Below are 12848 nucleotides of genomic sequence, written 5' to 3' on the forward strand. Positions count from 1 at the left end.
ATCAACTAAGTCCAAATGTTTCTCTTCTGTGAAATATTCCCAAATCAAGAAAGATAATTACTTTTATTCCAAAAGCAGGATTGATCTAACTGGAATTCTTATATATATTAACATAAAAATACTAATGACTGGAATACTTGAATTCTAAGATGAAAAACGGCAAAAATTTATATTGATTTCTCAAGTCCAATGTATGAATATGCTCAAATACTTCCATATAATGCATAATTTCAAATGTAGCAAACCAAATAGATCTAGGTTTCCTTAACATTTATAAAGACTATCAGAATGCCAATGTGATACTAATACTTTTTGCATATCATACCATTCACCAATGACTAATTCCTACATGAGTTCTAAATCCAAAATTTAAAGCCATCCATAACCTATCCCTATCCACAAATCTTTCAATTTTATTTCTCAAGACTCTCCAAAACAGACTAATGTTCTGATGGCACAAGAGGAAATCATAATCATTGTTCCAACCTCCTTGCCTTTTAGAACTATGCAACGACCCCCTGTATCCTATTTTGTATTAGCTGGTTTGCTTAAAGGTGACTAGGATTTTCGAGGTTAGACATCATTTTTTAGTTTTGTTGTAATTCCATAAAATGCAAAGTCAAGTAAAAGTATGCAACAGAGAAATAAAGAGACCATGGAACTGCAAATCAAGCCCCATTTCATCATTAGGCAAGTCAGCCCTTTTATTTGGCATACAAATATTAAAATAAAGAGAAAACTGACTTGTGACTTGTCTCAAGAAAAACCATTAGTCCAGAAAATATTGAATATGTTCTCATATGCCCTAATGATATATAAACTGATTCTTTGAAATTAACATAAATGTCACCTTACCTAATCTACCTCTGACGATTTGCAGGAAAGTATTTTTCACTTTGTATTGGCAGAAATGGGGGAATTTGTTTGAAACTGTGTGTTGTTGTTCATTTCTACAAAAGGGAATGCTCATTACCACAAAACAAAATAAAATGGTTCTCACTAGACGGCTTTTTACCGGAAAAGACAAAACAAAACAACTTTAACATACCTGTCATAATAATCCCGTTGAAAGTCATAGTCCAAGTCAAAAGAGGAGCTGAAAAATAAATACCAAAGGGTATTAATTTGGCGCTGTTAATGTTAACTCACAAAAGCAGATGGGGAAAAAAAACCCCAAAACCCATGCCAAATCAACCACTACAAATAGACAAACAGAATAATCAATCCTCAATCGTTCAAATAACAGATCACTAAAATTCAAGCACCTTAGGCCACTGAGCATGCAGTGCCAAATTGCAAATTTAGGTGAAAAGCTTACTAAAATTTCAACACACAACGTAACAGCTAAAATAAGAGCACTGAAAATTACAACAGTACACTAAACATTTTTTATGCCATCCTCCTTCCCTTTCTTATACCCCAACTTCTTAAAAGCTAAACAATAACTCTTGAAAGATTTCAATTTATGCTATAAATACCAAACTGCCCTTTAATAGTAAATATCTCAGGGAATTCTAATAATTCTCTGGGAAACAGACACAAAAGCAGTATATTAATACAAAATTAATAAAGCATTACTCTTACAGAGATAAAACATACTATAGTTAACCCTCCCCCCATCCAGAAAACAGAGAAGATGCCCACTGATGGACACAATGCAGTTATAAATAATAAAGTTCCGGACCTGAGTAGAGGGGACGGAGAAGGGTGTTCTGGTACTGACCCGTACATCTCCGCTGCAGATCGTTTCACACCTGCTTTTCCTCGGTTCACTTTTGGCTCTGCAGCCAGATTTATATCTGAAAAAACAAAAACAAAACAAAAATTTTAGTGACAACTCTATCAGGGGTAGCAGTGAAATTTCAAACTTTTAAAGGTGTACATAGTCATGTAAATCAACAAAGGCCTAACACCGTATCTCATCTTTCCTCATATAAAAAAAGCTCAATAATTTTTAAAAGGCTAGGAAGGACTTAATCTTCCATTCCTTTTGTCTTCTGTTCTATACTCAAAAAGTGTTTATTATATAGAAAACAATGAGTTTGTCTTTAGTACCTTCTAGCCTCTGCTCCCACTTCAACGAAACTCTTATCATTCAGAGCACCCAGCAGTTAACTGAATAACTGCTTATTCAGTTAATATCATAGGAGAAAAGTATCACTGACTAAAAAGCTGCCTTTCCAAGAATGATTCTGTGCACTTTAAATTAGCACAAATATATTAGAAATGAGTGACTGACCTCAGAAATAAAAACATACAATTCACGAAGTAATATGGTTGAAGTATGATACCTTTAAATTACCCACAAAGGTAAATTTTTATCCCTCTTACATACAGAATCAGCTGTAAAGATGTGTGTAAAAAGGCTTGTTAGATACTGTTCGGACTGTGAATCTCTTAAGTAAACAACCTTTTTTTTTTACATATACACACACCAAGAAAAGGGAAATAAAGGAGCAAAGGAAATAAAATCCTATAGTTTCCATTCACAACATTAACTTTTAAAACACCTACTCCAGTGACCAGCCACTTACCCTAACCATTACCATTTACCATTGCCTACCAACAGTCCATGTTCTCTCTTGTAACAAGAGTCCATGTGTCAAAAATCAATTAAACAAAGACTAGCCCCCTCCAAAACTCAGTTCACTAAATGAGCGGTTGAAAAACAAACTTTTAGTACATTGTGTATTTGCTAAAAACCATTACATCTATAAATAATCTTTGGGTTCTTGGTTCACTAAACTTATTTCTAGTACTTAACATCTAATGTTTGTAACAATCTTGCTTTTTAGTTTTGACTTTGGAATCAAATTTTAGAAAACTAAAGACAGAATTTTTTAAAAAGCAATTTAAAAACGTATGAAAGATAGAACTAAACTATATCAAAATTGATTACACTTGAAGAGTTATTGCATGATTTTATAGGACTGAGTTTAATACCCAGAACGGAATATATATTGATAAAATTGCATTTTAGTAAAAATACAGGTATGATTATTTTGAAACTATGGCAAAAGCACACATAAAATTGTTACCTCAAAAAAAATAAGTGCCCCCTATTCTGTCTCTTGAAACTAGATAGAATAAAAATTAAATAAACCCTCCACATATACAAATAGTGGTTTCTAAATAATTCCCATTAATGGCCTACAGCCATGCCACTCTGAACAATCCCAATCCTGTCTGATCTCGGAAGCCAAACAGGGTCAGGCCTGGTTAGTACTTGGATGGGAAACCACTAGGAAGATCAAGTGGCTTAGACATAAAAAATAAAAAATAAAGGATTGTAAGCTGACAAGGTCCTTGCTATCTGTGAGGTAACCAAGGGTTGCCTCGCCTAATAAACAAACAAACTCCATTAAAAGGAGGGAAGGCTCTTAGGAAAAAGTGGCAAATTCCAGGTTTAGATCAAGATGTATACCAAATGACGTGAGACATCTTGTGGTATCAAAAAAGCAAGGAAGCAGTATATTACATTAGGAAGGTATCAGGACACAGGAATCAAGTTGAAGGTGATTCACAGGCTAAAGATAAATTATTTTGAGCTCTGAAAAATGATTTGCAATGGACTAAAAACACCAGTTTAAAATTAAGCAAAGATTATATTTAACCCTTTTTCCATTTAGGAAAACAAAGTCGAGCTTGCTGCCAGAGTTCCTTTAACATCATGCATAAGAATGCTACGTTTTCAAGGATGACATTTTCAGCGATCGAGAATTATTCTATTTTGTAAATGGAAATAACACTACTAAAAACAGAATGCTACTAACAGAATGATGTCACTTGTTTCCAAAGAGTATCGATATACTCTTTTGCAGCCCCTAATGAATCACTACGTAAGTAATGATCATCAACAGATGATCGCCACAAGGTGAAAAATTAATGGAGAACTTTATCACAAATGGGTTAGGATGTAAAACTTAAACTCGCAAATTATTCTTAATATCACTAAAAATGGGACAACCGCTTTAGGCCATGTAATGTGATATAGCATGAAGTACGTAACACTATCTATAGAATATTTTCACCAAAGTAAATAGACTCTGAATTGGATCAAGTCTTCAGATCTGCACAGACCAAGACAGTAAGCTGCTAGCCATTAAGTGGCTATTGAGCATTTTAAATGCATTGAGTCTGAAAACCAAGTACGTTTTAAGTGAAGCACATGCATTGGATTTCAAACTATGTACGAAAAGGATGTAAAATACCCCAATCATATTTTTATGTGATTACTACTGAAATGACAGTATTTTGCTTATACTGAGTTAAATATATTAAAAGTAATTTCATCTATTTTTTACTTCTTTTAATATGGCTATGCACAAATTTAAAATCACATAAATAGCTCATATTCTATTTCTGACTGCACTGTTCCAGATCATTACATAAAATAGGACAAATAATACAAGCAATCAGTACAGCGTATGGGAAAATACTAAAGATTTCTCCAACAAATTAAATGTTATGAATTTTTTTTAAAAAAAAAAAAAGGAATGGAGAAACTCGGATTTAAAGACATGTTAGAAGTGATTAATCACAAGCATATGTGGACATGGAATGGCCATTGATATGAATAAAGCCAAGTTATAAAAAAGTTTGAAACAACAAAGACAGAATTCTGAATATAGACTATTAGTGGTTATCAAGAAATTACTATGAATTTTTTTATGTGTGAAAAGGGCAGTGGGGTTTGCATTTTGTTAAAAGTCCTTTTGTTACACATATACACTCCAAGTCCTAAAAATATCCACACACACACACACACACACACACACAAGCTATGATAGAAAAAAACGAGACTAGTTAAATGTTGGTGTCTGTTAAGCTAAGGGAGATGCTTATCACATACAGGATCATTACATTCTTCTCTCTATTTTTGTTAGAAAATTTCCATGATAGAAAATAACAAGTATAATAAAAAACCTGGCTTCAAGACCTCTCACAGAACTCTTTAGTTCATTTTTGCTATAGCCATTTTACAGATGCCAAAGTCTTATATATTCTGAGTTTTCCTGTACTTTGGGTGTAGGACAAAAAGTTATGAAATTTTCTTATGTACGCTCAATTACAACTGCTCTATATATCTTAAATGTTAAGGATTATAAGATTCTCTAACTTCCAATATTTTTCCCTCCCAATCCATTGGAATTGGGACTTTAAAAATGTTAGCATCTGAGATGTGTTCATAAATGAAATGTAAATTACACAACATTTTTATTCTAGAATGAAAGAGCTATAATGAAATAATCACTGAGAAACCATAACCAAATATCAAAAATGGTCTCAAAAGCCACTGAAACTTTACTTTTTTTTTGTTGTAAACATTTATTTAAATGTTGTAATCATGAAAAGCTCAAGTTTTGAGTTTTATTATAAGGAAACACCAATATGGAAACAAGGGGAAAAAATCCAGTCCAACTAGAGAATAAACCAAGTAGGTATTGAAGCACAAGTTGGACTTCAAATATGTTGTACATTATGCATTTTAAAAAACAAAATACAAACTCCTGAAAATGTTGAAAACAAGAATTTAAGCCAAAGAAACATTTTAAAAACTTTAAAAATTTCATTCAATTATGAAATGTTTATAAATCTAAAGTATCTTGTTAAACTGGTAAACAATGTATTATCAATAGAACCACGCATTCTTGGCACTCAAGACATCTGTGTACTCACTCTTTTTTATTCATAAAAAAGTAAAAAGAAATGGATTTGTCTTATAAACCTTTCAGCTTCCATAATATTCACAGCCCAGAAAATATACACTATATCAAATTACACGACCCTGACAGCAAATCTTAGAAACCGACAAGCAATTACAAAACTATTCAAGGAAATTGCATTCTGCAATCAGGAACATACTTAAGAGCTTTAATGGTCTTAATATAATATATAATGAGATTTCCTAAAGTTCAGAAATAAACCATTATTTGAGCAGAGCTCAATCAGATCTTATTTCTCAACATTTGAACATGCTAGATCACAGAAAAGACCTCTATTATTAGAACTAATGTCTAAACCAACAGAACCAGACTTCATGTTGCTAAAATAGATTTAATAAGTTCCTTTTATTGAGTATAACATGCTGGATGAACATCTAGAAGCTTTTCATGAATCATCTCAATTAATCCTCGATTTAACTAAATTCTCTTGACAACCCTAAGTACTATTACCATTGTAACAAGTGAGAAAATTTAAGGCTCAGCAAGCTACACAGGCTACCCAACACACACAACTGTGAAGTCCCAATGCAGAGACAAGATATCTGATTTCAAAGCCCAGTGTGACTAGGCTACATTGTCTTCCCCCAGTCCACTGTGAACTTAGCACTGCCATTCAGACAGCAATTGTACCTTACAAAATCATTCCTACCTCTCCCTCAACCTTACTCAAGACTGCCAAATGAGGATTATCCAGTCTCAACTATACAATGCAAAATAATAAATAAAATCCTTATTTTGCCTATTATATCTATAAACTTAACATTTTTATTAGGTTGAAGTCAGTTACAACATCCAGAAAATCTCAGACTACTATTAGCTTTATGGAGAGAGAGAGAGAGAGAGAGAGAGAGAAACATTAAAAGAAAAAAATTCTCATACATAATCAATGAAAAAATTAACCCAACCCAGACCTTACCTAAAACCTGGCCAGCAATCATTCTGCCATCTTCTCCTGCCACAGCAGCCCGGGCATTTCTCTCATTAACATACTGAACGAAGGCAAAGCCCTTATGAACAGAGCACCCCACGATTTTGCCGTATTTTGAGAAGATCGCTTCCACATCAGATTTCTTGACCACAAGAGTATTGAGATTCCCGATGAATACACGGGAGTTCATGGAGCGAGGATCTGTCTTGTTGGTAACATTGCTGGCCATTGTCTTTGATGATAAGGTTCCTCAAAAGCCAAAAAACTGGAAGAAAAAAAGGAACTCAGGTGAAAAAATGCTAAAATAGCATTTATTCCTTGATAAAACTTTTTCTACTCTTATTTTGAACCATTTTAACTACCTTGAGTGGTAATGTCAGCCAAGTTAAAATAGATCTCAACAGGAGCAAGAGATCAGAGCCTCTGAATATATCCTTATAAATTCAATTTCCTCTTCTCTAGTCTATTCCAACAGTACTAGACTATCGTTTCAAGAGGAAAAAATAATCTTCACAGACTACTGGCAACACAATACTCTTCGACATTAATTCCATGTGACCTGGTTTAAAGTCCTCAAGCAAATTAGAACCCCTTAAGCTCTCTACTACCAATTTCTCTTTTTTCACCTTTCCAGTTGTGCTAACCCAACCACTGCTAGCCATCTATCAATTATGCACCTTCTTGCATACTTTTACTAAAATGAGTCTCACTCGTTCCCCCAAAGATACACAAAAACTCCAAATTGTCCACAAACCATTCTTTTAGCTAGATTAATGCGGACAACTAACACTGTGCCCTTCAAGTATAATTACCCTTTTAAATCAAAAGCAACAGATAGAACCAATTCGTTCACTCTGGAACTATCTATTCCCGGGTCCTTCAATTGATTTATAATATGCCAGATACCTTAAATTTAATACTATATTTTTACAGAATGCAATGACTCTTTACTTAAAATATAGTTGGGACATTTAATAATACTGGATGGTGATGATGATAAAACTAGCAGGTAGAACACTGCATGAATCAAAATAGGACAAGACACAACTTTCCTCAGACTATTTTGAAACAAAAATGATCTTTCTGTATGTATACTGGAGAGACACAATCCTATTTTAATATTACATAGTTTCATGATATCTTAGGTCTTTTCTAAGTAAAAATATTTTGACATTCGTTTAGCTTTTTCATCTGCCTGCTGCCCCTTGCCATTCCAACTGCCAAACTTAAAGTTATGATTTAGAGTAACATTCTTAAGATTTCCTATTCATCCCTTTTAAAGGTAATGAAGAACCTCAAATCAAAAAAGATCAGTGTCTAGCATGTTTCATGACAAGAGAATCATGTCAAAATTATTCTCATGGATGTTAAAATGTCACATATATAAGACATATATGCAATAAAACAGGTAGGACACCTCATTTATGTATGACCACCGCCATGGTCATTTCATAAGCAGTACTGATTTTAAAGATGTAACTGCTTTTCCTGCCTAGCCTTTCTGAAATTCAAAAAATACTGTCTGTGTTTTGGTTTCTAAATCATCTTTTATAAACAGTAGCCACTGAGAATCACTGACAGCATTTCAATTCTAAGTGTGAATGCCAGAAATCCTTAGAACACCAGGAAGAATTAAAACATAAACCTACTAAAACCTCTGATTTTAAATATTACTGCTGGCAATTAAGGCTTGCTATTATTTTAAGTGTGGACATAAGCCAGTTTTCAGCAAATGTTTTTCACAATCAACATATGAAACTCTGGGTTTAACGAGAAGAAATTACCTGTTGGGGGAAAGAGGACAGTTTCTATGTGTCACCAGCATACTGAACATGAAGTGAAAACATCAAATAGACATTAAACTAATGTCCCTTTCACGTATACTCCTTAAGAAATGGATTTAAATGGCTATTTTCTCAATTTTCACAAGGATGATACATAGCTAATTCCAATCAAGATACAAAGAATTCACTACGTACAAAGAATGCTATAGTGTATGCAGGTTTCTCTCAAGACACTCCATTTGAAAAGACTGGTAGAGAAACATCCTGTCACCTGAGTTTAAGGATATGATTTTCTCATTTTCTTTTATTATGTGTGGTTCTAAATATGATACAAAAATCATGAATTTTTAACAGAGAAATAATATAATGACCCCAGCTTCAAAAGTTTGGCTAAAGGTCAATGGAATAGCTTTCAATGCCCATACTTTATTTAATTAAGGTATGAGCAACTGTCAAGACAGGTGAACCCATGAAGATGCGTTAATCTCATTTCTAGAAACACATCCTCTTAAAAAGCATTAACGGTTACTACAAATTAATACACTTCTTCACCGAACATTTCCTGAGTATCTGCTAAGTACTGGGAACCAGGGATACTTTAGGGGGCAAAGTGGAATAGATATGACTCTAACAGTACTATTTAAAATTTTATTTAACAGGGAACAGACTTCTCAAAGTTTTAGAAATAATCAAATGATCTCAGGTCACAACACTCCACCCTACCTGAAGTTACCATACCAGTGGAATCCCTGTTAAAGGGGAAAAAATGATCAATACCTTAAATGTACAAAATTACTGGAAAAGAACTGGGATTCCTGGAAGAAAACAACAGCGTAGTTTTTGAATCTTTCTGAATCCTCACATAAAAGCAACTAGATATTAAAGCCAAAGTCTCATGGACAACAATTACAACAAAACTTGGTGTCAAGATATCTCAAGCTCCCAAAATGCAAGCTGGTTAAGTAAGGGCAAACCAATAGCCAACAAACATGGTATAACTGGGGAAGAAGCAACCAAGAGTCTAAAAGAGCTAAGTACTGAAGAATTCCAAAACATCCAGCTAGCATTTACTGGAAAGCAAAGAACCAATATTAAGAAAAGCAGATGAAACAGTAAGGGTTTTACCTGATCCAACGGTGGGCAGTACAAGGTACTGTGGTATAAAGGACTGAAGGTGCTAGAGCAGCTTAGCCTCTTTAAAATCTCAAAACTCAGAGGTACCATGTATACCACTCCATTCTTAATTTCTTTCCTCTCCCCAAAAGCAACTATACTTACTCTAGTCGCTTTCTTACTTTTAAAATAATTCTATCACTGTACAAGCCTTACCAATTAAAACAAATGTTATCTTATAAGGCTCTTTTTAGCTAAGTTCCCCTTCCACCCATGAAGAATCCAGGACAACTGTTTCCCAGTTTGGATTTTCTGAAATTTCATACTCTTAGTATAATTCCACATATTCTTCTGTTCTCTGTATTTCCAGAAATTGGAAACTGGGACCAAATACTTGATTAGATTCCTGTCAGTGATGCTGTTACAAGACCATATGTAGGTGGCATTGTCTTTTTGTGATGTTACTAATGTTTAAATTCTACCTTATCTCTATAGGTATTATGGTATGTTCCAAGTTTATCTCTAATATATTATTTAGAAAGAAATGAGAATAATTTCTTGGTTCTTGCATGTTATTAACAGTTTGCTTGTGCCCTTTATATTTGTAAGTCAGTTTTGCTGGGTATAAAATCATCGAATCACATTTTCTTTCTTTAAATATGCCATGCCATTCATTTCTGGACTGTCACAGGGTCACAGGATTGTTCTAAGCTATAAATCTTGCTGGCAAAGTTCTGTTTTTCCCGAATGAGTAATTACAAGGGTTTCTGCTTTATAACTCATTAGTTATTTTTTTAAAAAGCCTAATAGAAATGGAACAGATCTAAATAAGTGATGTGAGGCTGCCTCATGGATCATAAAAATTTATACTTGGAAATAATCTACCTTCATAATATAGGTCAATTTCTCTTAAGTTTTTAAAGCACTAGGGAAGAAAGAAATGAGAGACCGTTCCGACGAGCTTAAAAATCTAATCCAAATGGTATACAGTCTTCAAGAAATACATCAGATTTTAAGTGTAAAGGCTGCAAAAGGAATGGGGCAATTTTTTGCTGTTCACCTCATACAGACCTGTAGTATTTGGTTATTTCCTACATACATTTTTTAAAAAGTAGTCTTTTAACAGCTCTATATCCTAATTATCGATTGCAGTCTTTAGAAAATTTATAAATCTCTTTAAATGATGTGGGAATTATAAAATGTTTAAGCCAAAAAGCAGTATACATAGTTGTATAATACGTAACAGGAATTATATATAAACTATATAAATTATGTGCTTAGAAAAGATAGGGCAGAAATATTTTTAAATGTTGTTCTGCAAGTACTGTACCTTTGGTTAATTCAGGTGTTAAAAATGTTTTATAAAACCACTCAAATATTTTGAGAGCATCAATGTACCATTATACATACTTATAGCCTTAATAATGCTGTTAAATAATGAAGTGATGTTAATCTACATGAACTAGTTTTAACTTGAATAACCTAGTCTAGTATCTTGATGGAGAATAATGTCCAATTCACGGATCTACAGTTTATAAATTCTAATTTCTTCTACTTTTTGAAAATCAGAAGTTTCCAGCACATCCTAAATATTCTGTAATTCCTCAAAGATGAAAGCACTATAATCACAGCCTTTACAAGTTTTCTCAGCAGAATCATTTTGAAGTCAAATTCATTAAGACAAATTCACTGTTTCTTAAACTCAATACTGAATGCTACGAAAGATCTAAGTAAATAAAGTACACAGGATTAAAAAACAATCAACTTCTTCCTTAAAAGTAGATTCAGAGTAGAACCAATAGGGAAGATTTCTGAAATGATTATGTTGCCTGGTAATTCTGCATTCTATTTCATTCCCTAGTGATCAGTTTCCGGAAAAACAGAATGCCACCAAAGAACAAACAGAAAGGAAAAAAAAATTTCCTACAGGTTATTGGGCAACAGCACTCCATGTGTCTGTACCTAGCTTTTTTTTCATCCCAGGTTCTTATTCCCAGGATTTTTATCATCAAAAGATCACTAAGGCTTGTCTTACCAGGTGAGTAAAAGTCAAAACCAGGAATATTGAGTTACTTTTACTTCCTTATTACACCAAATGATCTAACGTGTCTGTTTGATCATATATGTTTTATGGTGAACCAATAAATGCCAATTTGAAATTTTAATGGCAGTACAAAGGACAGGAAATGCTTAAGATTCACAGATATAGAAATGTTTCGATTCCTACTTCTATCATCCCAGTCATATCCTACAACTAAAATAAAATCTACATCTTGCTGGGATGCAAACAAACTGTCAATTTCCAACTGTTTCATTCTAAAGATTGAGCTATCATGACTATTCCCCCTTAAGAGAGTCAACCTATCTTGCATTGTCAATCTAGCTAAAAAACTGAGAAATGTTTACATCTAGTCCATTTCTAAGTTTACATTAAATCTCAAGAAAATTCTGCCGCGAAGAGAAATAGCAAGGTAGTAAAGGTAGATTGCAGTGACAATTATGAGAAATACAAGGTTCAAATGGTCCAAAAACACAGGAATTTGCTGAGAATTGGGCCAAAATCAATTTACAATTGGAATCAAGCCTCAGCCTCCCTTGCCTTTATGTCCTGGCCACTAGAACACCACCTTTAGTGCAAAAAATTGAGAGGATGGAAGATAAATACTCGACAAAATAGCGCCACTCAGATTGCGTTCAGTACCATATCAAGGCACGTTTACTGCAAAAGAAAGGTGGGCACAGAGTGGGGGAAAGTAAGTAAACCAGTCACAAGATGTTTCTAGTAGGCATTTCAGCTAGTCCTCTACCCTGTTCACTCTATTCACATAGGTTAATCACGTTATACTCTTATCACATTATCTGTTGGTCCACCCACCCACACACACACACACACACACACACACACCCCAAAAAAATTAAAGATGCCACCAAGTATGGCTTATCAGATGTTAAAATCAAACTATCTACAAAACAAGAGAAATAACTTACCTCAGACAGAGAAATTCAGAACCCTACCTTAGAACTTTATTATTACCCCTTAAAACCTAAACTAGCTTCTATATTCAAGTTTGAGGCAACTGTCATGCTTAATATGCTATTTCCTGTCTTTGAAGAATTCTGAAGACAATGTCACTAGATGGCAGCAATGAGTTGGCAATTTTTAAAAAGATGACTAAATCTTCAAGTCCAAAAATTTTCTATTTCACACTGTCTTTCACAATTTCTTGTCAACGGTTTCTCAGTACCTTTTGGATACTATAATTTCTGACTACTTAGAGCATCATCATCTGGTCTGTT

At 33.7% G+C, this 12848-nt stretch overlaps 1 protein-coding gene across 14 annotated transcripts in view; it reads right to left on the reverse strand.

The window, feature by feature from the left end:
- HNRNPC (heterogeneous nuclear ribonucleoprotein C) overlaps positions 1–12848 on the reverse strand; it is a 46041-nt gene that overhangs the window by 15642 nt on the left and 17551 nt on the right. For 8 of the 14 annotated variants that reach the window (XM_039869866.1, XM_039869859.1, XM_039869860.1 and 5 more), the window contains 3 exons: positions 6643–6919; positions 1685–1799; positions 1049–1096 (listed from right to left, as the gene is read on the reverse strand). In XM_039869866.1, coding sequence (XP_039725800.1) covers positions 1049–1096; positions 1685–1799; positions 6643–6883 — 404 coding nt within the window. In that variant the 5' untranslated portion in view covers positions 6884–6919. The remainder of the gene's footprint in view (positions 1–1048; positions 1097–1684; positions 1800–6642; positions 6920–12848) is intronic. The other 6 variants (XM_039869873.1, XM_039869867.1, XM_039869869.1 and 3 more) reach the window with 1 other exon arrangement.

This window comes from Pteropus medius, unplaced genomic scaffold (assembly GCF_902729225.1).
Source record: "Pteropus medius unplaced genomic scaffold, Ma_sr-lr_union100, whole genome shotgun sequence".
NCBI classification, from domain to species: domain Eukaryota; kingdom Metazoa; phylum Chordata; class Mammalia; order Chiroptera; family Pteropodidae; genus Pteropus; species Pteropus medius.